Genomic DNA, 15,603 nt, shown 5'->3' with positions numbered 1-15,603 from the left:
TTAAGTGTTTCAAAACTTTGTACACAAAACCCACAGCAAGAGTTAAAATAAATGGACACCTATCGAACCAATTCACTCTGTCACGTGGCGTCCGTCAAGGCTGCGTCTGCAGTCCAGGACTGTTCGCCATTTTTATAGAACCCCTGGCCCAGGCAATCAGAGAAGACCCTCAAATACAAGGAATCCCTATAAATGATGAGGAGCAGAAGCTGGCTTTATATGCAGATGATTTGTTAATTTATTTAAAAAATCCGGATAGATGCCTCCCCAAATTAATGAGCTCCTTGGAAATGTATGGTCGGTTCTCAGGCTATGAACTCAATGTGGATAAAACTCAGATACTCTCTTATAATTATAAGCCCTCAAAGGAAACAAAAGAGCTTTACCCTTTCAATTGGAACTCTAAATCAATTAAATATCTGGGAATAAGGTTGACTAAGGACCTATCTAAACTCTATGAAGCAAATTATCAACCCATAATCACACAAATTAAAAAAGATATTGAGAGATGGTCTCTGTCACCCTTGGACTTAAGTTCTAGAATAGAAGCAGTCAAGATGAATGTTATACCTAGGATATTATATTTCTTTCAGTCTCTACCAGTGGAGGTGCCTGCCAAACAGTTTTGTGAATGGGACAAAATGATATCTAGATTTATCTGGAACGGAAAAAAACCGAGAATCAGATTCCAAACTTTACAACTCCCTAAAGAAAGAGGGGGACTATCCCTTCCAAATTTGAGGGATTACTATTATGCGTCACAATTAAGACCTTTAATATGTTGGTGTGATGATAAATGCGAGGCAAAATGGAAAGCTTTGGAAATTAAATCAATCAACATCCCTATTCAGTCTTTAATTGGGAACAAAGACCAGGCTAAGTCATACTATGACATTTTAGACCCATTCACAATATTTACTTTAAATACTTGGTTCAAAGTCGTGAAACAGTTCAAAATGGAGAGGACAATCAGGGTGTTGAGGTGGCCCGCTTACGATCCAGATTTTAAGCCTGGTGTGTATGATCAAACTTTCAGGCGATGGGCTCGGTATGGTTTCTCCTCTTACAGTACTGCCATGAAAGGCAATGTGTTATTGAACTTTGAACAATTGAAAGATATGTGTATGTGCATAGATAACAAGGACTTTTTTAGATACCTCCAAATACGAGAGTACTTCATGGGGGAGGTGAGAGCATCCGAGCCGGTGGCCTCAAACGATCTCATACAGGTTTTTATTCAGGCATATAAGCATGAGTCCAAAAGAGTAGTATCCAGCATTTATAATGCCCTGGTTTCAGCTAGGGTTAACTCCACAGAGTACATTAAAACTAATTGGGAAAAAGAGTTGGAGATTACCATCACATCAGAAGAATGGGCAAACATGTGCAATACACAAATTACATCCACCAATTCAAGAATGTGGAGAGAATTCTGTTGGAAGAACCTAATGAGATTTTTTATTACCCCCAAAATTAAATCGAGACAACTGAAAACAGATCAGCCTTGCTGGAGACAGTGTGGCCACAAGGGAGCGGGCCACGCTCATATTTTCTGGTCTTGTCCTAAAATTCAGAAATACTGGCAGGACATCCATTCCACCTTGGAGACCATTTTGTGTTTTGAAATACCTCTGTCTGTTTCTTTTCTACTGTTGGGAAATATCCCTGAAGAGTTTCTAACACATGATAAATATTTAATCAAGATCCTCTTAGCAGCAAGTAAAAAAGCAATCACACGACGCTGGTGCCAGCAGGACCCACCAACGAAAGATCAATGGATGGACATTATTGAGGAACTGTATTCTATGGAAAAACTAACATTCATACTTAGACTACAAGAGGATAAATTCTATAAAAAGTGGGAAAAGTGGAATTTCTTCTCTCAGCCTAGCGATAGTGCAATTGGATTTCAGTGAAAGTTTTTTGTAATATGAGAAATGCAGCCTTATTTTCGTTTACTTTTTGTCTTTTTTCTTTCCGTATTGTCTTGTCAGTTGTGTATGTTTTTTTCCTTCAATAAAAATTAAGTGAAAAAAAAAAAAAAAAAAATTTACATAGATTTTTACAATAGAAATAAAAATAAATTGGGGTCCCAGAGATAGAAATGGGAAGAAAGACAGTCAGCTATACACAGTCAACATTACAGATTACAGTATAATTACAAGTACAAGGAATGGCAATGAAATCAAATTGTATTAAAAAGGGGGTAAAATATTAATTTTGAAGGAGTATTCATTTTTATTGTCTTTATTGTTAGTTACAACATGCCTACAATAACTTGAAGCATTTTTTTAAAGGTAATTGCAAAAAGGTGCCATAATCCGATTAATCGTTTAAATAATCGCCCGATGAATCGATTATGAAAATCCATAATCATGTCTTTTGCCATAATCAGGTAGCTTTACAACGAAGATGTATTCGGCTATTCGGTATTCGGTTTTCGGCCAACTGTTTCCTATATTCGGTATTCGGTTTCGGCCAAGAATTTCCCTTTCGGTGCATCCCTAGTTAATAACTAATCGTAATTAATCGAAAAACACTGGGTGGTTTTCTGTGAATGTAATACCGTGCGTGTGGCCGAGGAACGCACACACAAAGATGCCATTGCCTGGCCCTGAATCGTCAATGGTCAAATAAATATTTGATTAAGGAATATAATATGCCTTTTGTATTATTTCTGTATATTATCAGCTGAATGCAGATTTGCATGTTAGACATTGAGGGAAATGAAGATTCTCAGATTGTTTTACAAATCAACTAACCGATTGATCGATCGATAAGCTTATCAAAACTATGAATGCATTAATCGATAATTCACATCCCTAGTCATAATCATCATAATCGTTATAGATACTAGACCCCAAGAAATTATATCTGGACACAAAAGATCACGGGATCTATTGAATGTGACAAACTGACATATTGAGCCTATGAGCCACACAGTGTGGCTTCCCCCCTAGTACCTCTACCTTCACATTCAGTAGATCCTGTGATCTTTTGTGGCCAGATGTAATTTCCTGGGGTCTAGTAGGACTATAGTAAATATTAATAAATAAATCGCCCTAAAATATTGTAAAAAAGGACGTATTTAGCCCCATGTTCGAATGCCCCCCCCCCCGTGAAAAAATAACAAAAATTGCTAAAACGAAAGAAAGCAGCAATTTCTTTTTTTACACTTTTACTTTGTCTAATAACAACCTAAAACATGAACCTTGGTTGAAATAAACTAAAGTTGTCATTTAAATATCTTTTCAGACGCGACTGACGCGCCCATGAGAGGCATGCGTTTATTTTGAGAAGTTGAGGAGCGATTTATATGCAAGCGTATTTATGTGTCGCACGCAATTGTCGCGCGCATGCTCGTTTCGTGCACATGCCCCGCGGCTGACTGGACCTGGACTGTGGTGAGCTTTTGTTCACGCTATGCGTCCCTCATGAGCAGAGCTGCAGTCGCTGATACAGACGACAACGCCTGCGTCACTCGCTGCCCGCATGGGCGGAGCTTGGGGGGGTTCAGGGGGTGCACTGCACCCCCTGAAAAAAAAAAGAAAAAAAAAAAGTTTTTTTTTTTTTTAAACTTTAATACCTTCTGGCTTCTGACTGTAGTTTGTAATCATCTCTCTTATCATGATATGATGACTCGCTGTATGGCTGTAGTGCATGTGTGTGAGCTGCTGTACTACCTAAATAACTCATTTTTAGGGGTTAGGGCATTGTAAAAACGCTAAAATAATAAAATAAAGGCACAGCGTGCGCGCGGGTGTCGTTGGCCAAGCAGTCGCACCCCCCAGCGTCAACTTCAAGCTCCGCCTATGGCTGCCCGTCTGAAACGACCTTAATGTGTAATGGTTGTCGGCCCCTATACCTGTGTTTAGGGTTCTAGGCTTCTAGGGTGTTCAAGCTACCAACCCTATAGCTACTAAGTGTTAGTGTTCCAGGGTTAAATGTGTCATGGTTGACGGACCGCACCTGTGTGACGAGCCTCCGTCGTACCTTCCCGCGGCCGGCGGGGCGTTGGGGCCTGCTGCGTCCCCGCCCTGCAGGTCGTCGGAGGAAAGGTAGTCTCGGCCGCCGTAGTGTGGCGGGTGAGCGGCGTCCGGCTCCGAGGGGAAGCTGGAGTCCGAGTACTGGTCTATGGCGAGGTGGTGAGGAGTGCGGCCTCGCAGCCTGTCGTAATGCCCCCCGTGGCCAGAGCCGGGCCCTCCTCCTCCTGGGCCCTCCAGCCCCCTCAGCCTGTCGTAATGCCCCCCGTGGCCAGAGCCGGGCCCTCCTCCTCCTGGGCCCTCCTGCCCCCTCAGCCTGTCGTAATGCCCCCCGTGGCCAGAGCCGGGCCCTCCTCCTCCTCCTGGGCCCTCCTGCCCCCTCAGCCTGTCGTAATGCCCCCCGTGGGCAGAACCGGGACCCCCTCCCCCTCCACCCTCCTGGTAGAAATAGTTGCTCTGGGACTGCTCCCTGTGGAAATGAAGGGAGGAAGAACATGGGGTGGTCGTTTTTAGTGGAAACTTTGACAGAAAAAGACTCGCTCACCGTATAGAAACTAGAAGTAAAACTCCTTAGACTGAGACTTTGTATCATGCTCATAAAGTGCTCTTTGCTCAAAGTGCAATTAAAAAGCATGGTGGTTTTAGTGACATTTAAAAAATAAACATTTCAAGACCTGAGGCCGATTAAAAAATAAATAAAAGTCTTCTAAATACAGTTTTTTGGAAAAACCACATGTTTCTTTTTCAGTGGTTCTCAAACTATTTCATGTCAAGGACCCCCGGAATTATCTGTATTTGGCCGCGGACCCCCCCATCTGAAAATATTTTGTTCCAGGGACCCCCTCCCCCAGAAGCGAAGATTTGAGTTAAAAACGTTCACTCTCAAAGAATATATATTCAAAGATTTGCGCCACATTTTCAAGACATTTAAAAAAATAGTAGACCTACAGTACAAGCTCGGCTTGCAGATCTGCTATTCTATTTCATACCTACTGACCGCCAGAGGGCGGTGTTTTCAACACCTGGATATCATCGCGCGCATGCGCAGAGGTCGAATATTAATACCAAAAATGTCACTCGTGACCCCCTGTGGGCGTACCGATATAGGCGCCCAGTTCACAGGGTTCATCCTCTTTCATCTTTTCGCTTTTGAGCGCAGGTCGATTTATTTTTGAGCTCCTGCTAGTCCTTCGAGGCTGCATGTGGGGGCTCTCGACGCTGGCCATGCCTACGGAGCCTCAAACCGTTCAGTTGGAGCTACCTTGCGTCCTCCAGAGGCTGCATGGCCGGCGGCGATAATTCCCCGCCGGGCTCCCTGGTCCAACTATTATGTTGGACTTTGTTTTCTACAGGTAAGTTGTGTTACTTTACTTGCCCGGCGGGCGTGCCTACTACAGCCTTGCGTTATCTTCGCTTTGCTGTTTGGCGTTACATTGGGTTGGTGACAGTGTTTTCTCGCTGAAATCCAACTTGTATGATTTGTTGAATTGTCGGTGGCGGCAGTGGCCGTCCATCCTCCCGACTAAATGCATTAAGGAATAGCAGTTTCGCCTCGAAAAGTGCATGTCGTTGAAACTGAAACAGCTACGCTTTTGTGTCTCGAAACCAACACGGTTAGGAGCTGCCTTGTGCCCTCCAGAGACGCGTGGTTTGTTTTCATTGTTTTCATGACTGGGGTTCCCCCCCGTGCGTTGTTGTGTGTTCACTAACCAAGAGCTAACTTAATGTTTCGTGGTGCTGTTGTTGTGGCGGCTCGCAGAGAGAGGTGTGCTTCGCCTCGACAGCGACCGCGGCGGCGCTTATTGACTATTAATCAATACTCATGTTGAATGGCCGCACGATGCTAAATGTGCAACAACAACGTTTTATGGCGTCGGTAACTATGGGCTCGTAGGTGTGCTTCGCCTCGATAGAGCGACTGCCGCGACGCTAATCATATTGAATGACCACTCCTCTCCACGTGTTTTCTGCAAGAAGAGTGTGTTTCGCTCTGTCCCAGAACGTGCAATCTACCACATATATGTGGCGCTTGGTTGCACTTGCAACGATACCTACCAAGAAGAGGTTTGTGTGGTCGTGACGTTAATGAGCACTCCTCCCCAGACGATTTCTGGTTAAGGAACAAACTTTTTCAAAATGCATGTCAAGTTGTAAACGCAGCTCAGTGCTGACTTGCTAGTTTGTTTTGCTCGTTATATCAAGCAGGAATATGACAATGTTGTCACTGTGTGCGGCGTGCTTAACGTCCCAGCTTAATTTAAGTGTATACTGCTATCTGAGATACACATAGTGCTTGTATCTCATAGCTTGAGTGTGATGCGCTCAGCTGCTTTTCGGGTAATACCCGTTTGTGCTTGGCAGTATAATTACTAATGTAATGGTTCAAGCTTCTATCGCTTTACCATTGCGTGGTTATCAAACTACGTCTGCATAGTATTGGTAACATGTACTGATAAGTTGAGGTGAAGAAAATGCCAGCACTCATTGTATGTCCTTTGCATGATTTTTATTTACCTCTGATGAGAGTGATCAAACGTACGCGTTTCGTATAACATGTACTGATAATCAATAGGCATATAATGCTGTGCTTATTCCTATTTGGACTAGTCCTCATTAGCTGCCTTGGCAGCGACTGCCCTGACAAGACAACAGAATACATTGACTAGTACATATGTAGTGTACTTGATACTGTAGCTTGAGTGACCCATGCTCTTTTGCTGCATCATCACTGGCACTGGGGGTGTGTTTCGCTCCACTGCTGTCATACTGTGTGCTTGAAACTGGCTTGAGTGGCCTTCGCCATACATAGTATTGTTGACATACTGTGTACTGATGTTGTTTTTCACTAGCACCGAGGGCATGTTCCGCCCCGCCACTGTCATATTGTGCACTTGACACAGGCTTGAGTGATCCCTGCTCTTCGCCATGTCGGTATAGTACTAATGGCATACTGTGTACAGATGCTTGGCGGCGTTATCACTGGCATTGAGTGTGTTTCGCTCTGCTGCCTCCCACCGTATAACAGCGTGAAGGCTGCTGGTGTGAATAGTGAATACTTTGTGGTATCCAGTTAACTCATTCAACACCAAGTGCTGAGTTAACTTAATTCTTATTAATTGCTTGCACTATTGGGCATTAATATAGGCCTTGAGAGTGCTTTAGCTCTGCGGCCTGCCACCGTATTTCAGCGAGGGCTGCTACGGTGTGAATACTTACTTTGTACTACTGTGTACAGATGCTTGACTGTGTTATCACTGGCATTGAGTGTGTTTCGCTCTGCTGCCTCCCACCGTATAACAGCGTGAAGGCTGCTGGTGTGAATACTTTGTGGTATCCGGTTAACTCGTTCAACGCAAAGCGCTGAGTTAACTTAATTATTATTAATTGCCCTGCACTATTTGGCATTAATATAGGCTTTGAGAGTGCTTTACGCTCTGCGGCCTGCCACTGTGTCTCAGCATGAAGACTACCGTAGTGCCCATATAGGCATTAAGAGAGTGTCCCTCGCTCCGCTGCCTGCTGTCGTGGTTCAGCGTGGGAACTACTGTCACGATGTGCCATTGACTAGTATAAGCACTGAGTGTGTCTCGCTCCACCGCTTCATCTAGTATAAGCACAGAGTGTGTTTCGCTATGCTGCCAGGCCCATTCTCTTATATACTTAATAGAATGTGAGGGTACTTCTGTTGCCCGCGCCCAAGTTGGACGCGCCCCATAGCGAACTGCCGAGGGCTAGATCTTCGTATAACCACGGCATTGTGTACCTGGTACTCACTACTGCTTCGACATGTGCAGTATACTGCTTGCTGTCATAGCTTGAGTGTACATCACTGCTGCTGTTCAGATATTACTAATATGCTTGGTATTAAAATGGTTGTATATGACAGTCCAAGTGTTTGGCTTTGCCACTATACTAGGGCACTATTGACACTGTAGCTTGAGTGATTCTCGCTCTTTCGCTACAACTACATAACCAGTAGTATTTAGTGTCTCGCTCTGCTGCCGTTCAGGGATTAGTGCAGCATGCTGGTCCTCTCTGGTCCCACAGAGGAGGTCCATTACTTGCGCTTGTAGTCGTGTTTCGACTTGGGTGCTGGACACAGGCTATGGCTGTGGTTCATTCTTCCATCCATCTCCAACCGCTTATCCGTAGTCTGGTCGCGAGGGAAACGGCCATTTTGAAGACATTGATGTTTTGGCTGCATACTGCTGGCACATATGTCAACTGTGTTGGCCGTGGTGGTGGCTGATTTGCCTCCCACGGCGATGCTAGCGTTGAGCCCTTGTGAGATGATGCTCTCTCAACTAGGGGAAATTTCAAGGTGGTACTGTTGGCCACTAAGTTGCTCAGGTTGAGAACTTCTTAACCCATCTAGGGCCGATGCTGTAAACACCTTCAGAATCCTGACCTAAGTCTCTGAATGATTTCAAATGTCTATTTGAAGAATTGAGAAGAGTATACATGTGGTTATATACTTACATAGCAGCGGCAACCCAGACTTGTTCCTGTCTTAATGGGTTGATAAATGGGTGCTGCTCTTTTCACTGCTGTTTGCAGAGCCGCTACTCATGGTCTGTGACGAGTAGCACTGACCTTTTAGATTGCCTTCTGTGGGTGACCGAGACAGGGTCCCTAACCCTGGACCTAATGCCGGCATTGCTTCTCTCACTAGATGAAGCCTTTGAGCTAGTATGGCTATTGCCCATGGCCGCACGCAGTGTATAGTCACTGGTCTGCCAACTAGATCCATGCCACGGCAGCTGGACTGGGACGTTTTAAACGGTTTCTTAATGGTCACCTCATCCTGGCCCTCTGGCCTGGATGGCACGGCACCTATGGATGATGCTTGTTCTAGGCGTTAGCTTACGTGGTAACTAACTACCCTGATGATGTTGGGGCCTAGTGTGGCCCCGAGGGGCTGCCATGGCGGGTTAGTGAGCCCGCCTGGCGACCTAGAGCCCCTGGATGTCCAGGGTTCAATGCCAGATCCGGCCAGCAATGTGTCCATGTGTGTCGCGGTCTGAGCCCCTAATTGCTCCCCGAGCGCTGCTCATTGCTCCTAGTAGCAATAGGATGGGTAAATGCAGGGGACACATGTCGCGTATGTGCAACTGTACAGCTGAGCTAGCTTGCACATCGATTATAGACTCAGCATTCTAACAGGCCCCACTTCCAGGGAAGTACAGTGGGACACTTAACACCCTGCCTGTCTTCCAGGCCGGATGTTTGGGCCTGCTACCCAACAGACCTTGCAGCATAGTGCACGGTGAACAAGCAGTTTGGTTCAACTGAAGGTTTCTCCTTGACTCATAGTGTGACTGAGGACGGTGGTGGTTTTCGCCTGATCCTCGATCTCAGACCTACCAGCTGCCTCTGGTCATGTATGCTGGGCACAGTGGATGTGCTCCAGGCGGTGCCAGATTGAGAATGGTCTGCAATCATGGCCTCTCTCTTAGAGTTAATGGGGGGCTGCCGGACAGCTTCCACTGACCTGTCTCGTCTTGGACGAGTACAGTGCTGCCAGCCAGTCCCTCTGGTTGTTGGGCACACCGAAGCGACATAGACAGTTGCTTCTCTAGGGCTGCTTTCATTGCACCCCTTTTACATGTCCTGTCTATAATTTCTGTTCCTCAGACCCCAGAATTCTGCCTACCACCGTGGATACGGTTGGGTTACTGTTTCAGTTATGTACAGGCATTTAAGTAAGAGCGTGCTTCGCTCTACTGCCTACCACCCCCAGCCAGTGTCTGTGATGTACTGGGCCAGTGTGCAGTGGACTTGGCCCTTGGAATGTTTAGACTTTGTTCGTAACATAATATGTCAACAGTCTATCTTCCGACCCACTAAGGGGTCGCTCGATCCAGTCAGTCTCTGCAGGAGGTCTTGCCTCATCTTGCTGGTTTCATAGCAATGCTCTTGTTGGGTATACAGTCCAGGTGGCTGACATGCTTCCCATTTAAGCCTCTTGGATCCGATGATGTTTCGTATCACTGGGCATATGTACGGCAGGGCAGGATCTTTGGCCTTGAGCGCTTGGCGCATGGCCAACTGTAGCTCTCCATTCCCGGCACTGACCGTTAGGGCAGGACACTCTGGCCCACCCCTGGCCAGGCGACTTCTTGTAAGTCTTCTCTACACTGCCACTTTTGGTGCAGTGTATTCTTCACAGGATAGGCAGAGGCAGTCGCACAGTAGTATGGTGCCACCATACCGGTAAGGAAGTATGAGTTTCCATGTTTCCGCCTCAATTCGTTTTTCATATTGGGTGGGCTATACGCGACTAGAGGTTCGTTCTGGTTACCACTGCAGCCGAATCATCTACTGCAGCTTCTCGATGAAGTGCTTTGGCCTCCCCACAGAGACAGAATCCCCTGTCACAGTTTAGGGAGAGGGTGCATTCTCACCCGGGTCACCTTCGACTGCGTAAATTGACCACTGACAATCATGCCTATTGTCCGAACCCTACTTGATTCTGGTGCATCCTGCACCAGGGCGTTGCACGCCAACACGAGTAAACTGTGGTCTAGTTGAGACAAAGCACCACTGTGCTGCTCTGTTTTCATGATACCTGCCTGCGATATTGGCAGCCTTAACCTCTCCACCAGGAGTTGTGATTGAGAACTGTTGTGCCCAGTACGGAGAGCCTATTATGTTAGACCTACCATGTGCATTTGGTGGTCAGAACGGCTCTTCATTGGCTATGATGGCTCTAATAAAGGTTGCGCTTTCTCTGGACAGCGCCTGTCACACTTTATTGTGGTTATGCCATCAGCCACGCTGACGGGGCGAGTAATCGCCCCCCCTACCATCTGGTACGAGGTACCACTCTACCAGGTTTGGGTGGACTTTGTCCCCAGCCCTTGGATCGGGCCGTTCTCAAATGGCTATCTGGAAGTACCATTTGCCCTCACTGCGACCCTACGGAAGTGAGTAGGTTGTCTTCATGCCCTGCCCAGTGCCTGAGACTGGGATGCCGATGGGTCTGGGTTTACCATTCGCCAATCCCTCTTATGTCGTCAAGGACTTTCTGCCTTGTACGTTGGCTAGCCTATCACTTTTAGTTTGCTCCACAGCCAGGCATGGAGCATTCTAGTACCTGCCTATTGTGCCCTGTCCGGGCTCCGTGGCACGGCATAGCTGTGATGGCTGTTTTGTTGTTCTTTGTCTGTGATGAAGGGCACAGGAAGGGCTGTGTCTTGATTCAGCAGAGACAAACGCAACACTTAGAGGTACTTTGATTGTTGCGTTGAGGTAGATTTCTTGAGTAGGCCTCAAGGTCTCCCCAGAGGCATTTTGACATGCCAGACCAGGGGGTGGACATCTGTGCTGCAGTGCGGCCAAATGGGCTCCATCTGTTTTGGGCTTTTGCCAAGAGTCAGCCAACCGGACTCTCCCTCACCCTGTGGTGACGGCTGTTTGGCTGTCCATTAGATCTGCAAACCGACCTCGGTAAGCGCAGATTCCTCGTGACCATGTTGGTATGAGTCATCCAGGTGTTGAAAACACCGCCCTCTGGCGGTCAGTAGGTATGAAATAGAACGCAAGTTATGTATATAACTATGGTTCTATGAATACCGGATGACCGCCAGAGTTCATTGTCACTCGGAATCCTGACGAAAAGATTTCATGAGGATGAACCCTGTGAACTGGGCGCCTATATCGGTACGCCCACAGGGGGTCACGAGTGACATTTTTGGTATTAATATTCGACCTCTGCGCATGCGCGCGATGATATCCAGGTGTTGAAAACACCGCCCTCTGGCGGTCATCCGGTATTCATAGAACCATAGTTATATACATAACTTGCGTTTTTCAATAGCTGAAGTATAACATCTATATCTATCTATACCGACCTGTGGAAGTCCGTGGAGGTCTCCTCCAGGTTGGTCAGCACGCGGCTCTTCATGAAGTGCCTGGACGAGGAGTAGTTCTCCTGGGTGCCCTCGGCGTAGCTGTGCCTCTTGAAGTTGTTGCTGGCGCTCTGGGTCATCTCCATCTGGCGTGACACGATGGAGCGCCCCTGCTCCAGGAACGACTGCTGCAGGCGGAACTGCTGCTGGGAGTACTTCCCTATGGTGATGCCCGGGGTCCCTGTTTTAACGGTAACACACACCTTTTAGTTGTTAGTAGGCCTACTTATTAGAAGACAAAGGGCCCAGGGATAGCCGAATAGAATTGGCAATACTATCAGGGCTGATGATGAGAATCTCTGTTTTACTGGGGTTAAGCTGCAGAAAGTTTTGAGCCATCCAGTTGTTAATAGCTGTTAAACAGGCGCGTGAGTTTGTTGTGGGTCCGACCGACTCGAGTCCGGACACTGCACTCCCTGGGGCGGTGTGGAACGCGTGTGTCGAATATGAAGTCGGTGGGGCAAACAGTTGTCGAGTTACGTGCATCACAACCGTACACACGCGCACGCACACACGCAGAGACGTGGCGCATTCATAGTAGGATGTTATACTTTAGCTATTGAAAAATAGCAGACCTACAAAGCAGACCTAACTAGAACTGCACTCTGTCGAGTGCATACTTGCTTGTTGCACACTAGTAGGCCATAAATGGCCAACTAGTGCAAGTACTTTCGACCGCTGTAAACTGTCAAATCTCAGTATATCTGTGAAGGAACGTTTGGAATGTATAATTATTAGGTGTAACTATTTGCTACCTACCTACTTTATGCATATAAACACCTAGTATTATTAAGTATGGTTCAAGTTTCTATCTATATAAGAAATACAGTTTTATCAATGTAGATATATTCTAGATCCCTTTTTAGTTTTTCAAATAAAAATAAATCATTGATATCTTATGAAAAAAGGTACTGAATTAAATATATATTATATAGTATAATTATTTTATTATTTATTGTAAATTGTCAATTGTTTTAAATGTATTTCATCTTGGACTATAGTGATATTAATACTAAATCATGATCAGAGTAATATGTGTCTCTAACTTCAATTTTCATCATTTAGAGCTAGTCATACATATACACACCATGTACTCTGGTGTGTATATGTATGGTCCCAGCAAAAGCACAAATTACTATTTTATTTTACTGATTATGTATAGTATACGTATGACTAGCTCTAAATGATGACATAAGACATACGTATACATATACATATACTATATAGAGTATGTAGTTGTAAGTTGATTAGCGGTATACTGTGGTTACTTTGCGCCAAAAACCGTGCCAGCCAACCCGCCATTTGATGCGTATGCAAATAAAACAGTCGATTTGTGCCTGGTTTGCTGGGACCAGATTACATAAATGACCATATTTCTTACGTCATCATTGAGAGCTAGTCATACATATACACACCACGTACTCTGGTCCCAGCAGATCAGGCACAATTTGCTATTTTATTTGACTGATTATGTATATAGTATACGTATGACTAACTCTAAATGATGACGTAGGACATACGTATGTATACTATATAGAGTATGTAGTTGTAAGTTGATTAGCGGTATACTGTGGTTACTTTGCGCCAAAAACCGTGCCAGCCAACCCGCCATTTGATGCGTATGCAAATAAAACAGCAGATTTGTGCCTGGTTTGCTGGGACCAGATTACATAAATGACCATATTTCTTACGTCATCATTGAGAGCTAGTCATACATATACACACCACATACTCTGGTCCCAGCAGATCAGGCACAATTTGCTATTTTATTTTACTGATCATGTATATAGTATACGTATGACTAACTCTAAATGATGACGTAGAACATACGTATACATATACATATACTATATAGAGTATGTAGTTGTAAGTTGATTAGCGGTATACTGTGGTTACTTTGCGCCAAAAACCGTGACAGCCAACCCGCCATTTGATGCGTATGCAAATAAAACAGCAGATTTGTGCCTGGTTTGCTGGGACCAGATTACACAAATGACCATATTTCTAACGTCATCATTGAGAGCTAGTCATACATATACACACACCACGTACTCTGGTCCCAGCAGATCAGGCACAATTTGCTATTTTATTTTTACTGATTATGTATATAGTATATGTATGACTAGCTCTAAATGATGACGTAAGACATACACATATACATGTACTATATAGAGTATGCAGTTGTAAGTTGATTAGCGGTATACTGTGGTTACTTTGCGCCAAAAACCGTGACAGCCAACCCGCCATTTGATGCATATGCAAATAAAACAGCAGATTTGTGCCTGGTTTGCTGGGACCAGATTACACAAATTACCATATTTCTTACGTCATCATTGAGAGCTAGTCATACATATACACACCACATACTCTGGTCCCAGCAGATCAGGCACAATTTGCTATTTTATTTTACTGAACATGTATATAGTATACGTATGACTAGCTCTAAATGATGACGTAAGACATATGGTCATTTATGTAACCTGGTCCCAGCAAACCAGGCACGGATTTGCTGTTTTTTTTGCATACACATCAAATGGCGGGTTGGCTGTCACGGTGAACGAAGACCGGGCAAAATTATTACTTGCGCGCTCTGCTTGCGCAAGTAATTAAGACAAAGTCGCCGCCACCTACCCGCGTTCCCCGGCCCGACGCCACCCTGCATGTCCATGCTGGAGTGTCGGAACAGCTCGTTGCGACGGAAGCCGGGCAGCGCCGCCGAGGGGAGCTCCACCCCTCCCACCCCCCTGCCGTACGGCGAGGGCGAGGGCAGGAAGCCCCGGGGCGCCCTCAGAGACTGGGTCCTCTTCAGGCCGGTCACTCCGCTCAGGTAGCTGCTGGTGCTGCTGCTCTCGGAGCCCACGCCGCCCAGCGGCGCCAGGGCGTGCTCAGACACGCTCAGAGGCTCCGACTGGGCGAACAGGATGCGGAACTCCTCGTCGAAGGAGGCCACCAGCTCGCCCAGGAAGAGGTGGGCGATGCAGCGGTGGATCTTCTCGTACGACCACATGAAGCTGAGAGAGAGAGAGAGAGAGAGAGAGATGGCGTGTCGTTGTGGTTTTAGTTTTAGTCATAGTCTCTTGAATGGCTTTCATTGTATAATTTTTACTCAAATTTTAGTCACCCGGAATGTTTTAGTGTTAGTCTAGTTTTAGTCGACTAAATATCGTAAGACTTTAGTCGACTAAATCTACAGGTGATTTAGTCGACTTAAAATGTGTTTTGGCGGGCCTTGATGCCGTCATAATGCAAGTACACTTGAAAATAGCCGATCTACAGCTTGTAGATCTGCTATTTTCAGCATGCAGCCAAGTGTAAAATGACTTATACTGGATCTCTTGTCCACTAGTCCCTTCCTAACATTTTAGTCTATAGTTTTTATTTGTTGACAAAATCGACAATATATTTAGTCTTAGTTTTAGTCACCATAGCTAAGTATTCATTTAGTTTTCGTCAGTGAAAAAAGGTAGACGACAAACATTTTTCGTCTTGGTTTTAGTCGATGACATCAACACTGCATGTCGTTAAATGACACTTGTTTATCGCAGTTTATCGCAGTCTACGGACCCCCATTTCTATCTCTGGGACCCCAATGTATATTGTAAAATCAAAGTTAATTTAACTCTGAGAGTGTACAAATGGAACCATTTGGTTCCATTTGTACACGCGGTTCCATTTGTACACGCTCAGAGTTACAGACCCATAAGGGTCCA

At 45.5% G+C, this 15,603-nt stretch overlaps 1 protein-coding gene across 2 annotated transcripts in view; it reads right to left on the bottom strand.

The window, feature by feature from the left end:
* fam83hb (family with sequence similarity 83 member Hb) overlaps positions 1-15,603 on the bottom strand; it is a 72,629-nt gene that overhangs the window by 18,657 nt on the left and 38,369 nt on the right. Inside the window, exons 6-8 of one of the 2 annotated variants that reach the window (XM_083783461.1) lie at positions 14,525-14,904; positions 11,837-12,074; positions 3,970-4,452 (exon numbers count right to left, since the gene is read on the bottom strand). In XM_083783461.1, coding sequence (XP_083639587.1) covers positions 3,970-4,452; positions 11,837-12,074; positions 14,525-14,904 — 1,101 coding nt within the window. Of the gene's footprint in view, positions 1-3,969; positions 4,453-11,836; positions 12,097-14,524; positions 14,905-15,603 lie in introns of both variants that reach the window. The other variant, XM_083783460.1, reaches the window with a different exon arrangement.

This window comes from Protomyctophum parallelum, assembly GCF_964188405.1.
Source record: "Protomyctophum parallelum genome assembly, chromosome: 1".
Lineage (NCBI taxonomy): Eukaryota > Metazoa > Chordata > Actinopteri > Myctophiformes > Myctophidae > Protomyctophum > Protomyctophum parallelum.
Note: the sequence above shows the minus strand (reverse complement) of the source record. Positions and strands in the feature narration are given on the sequence as shown.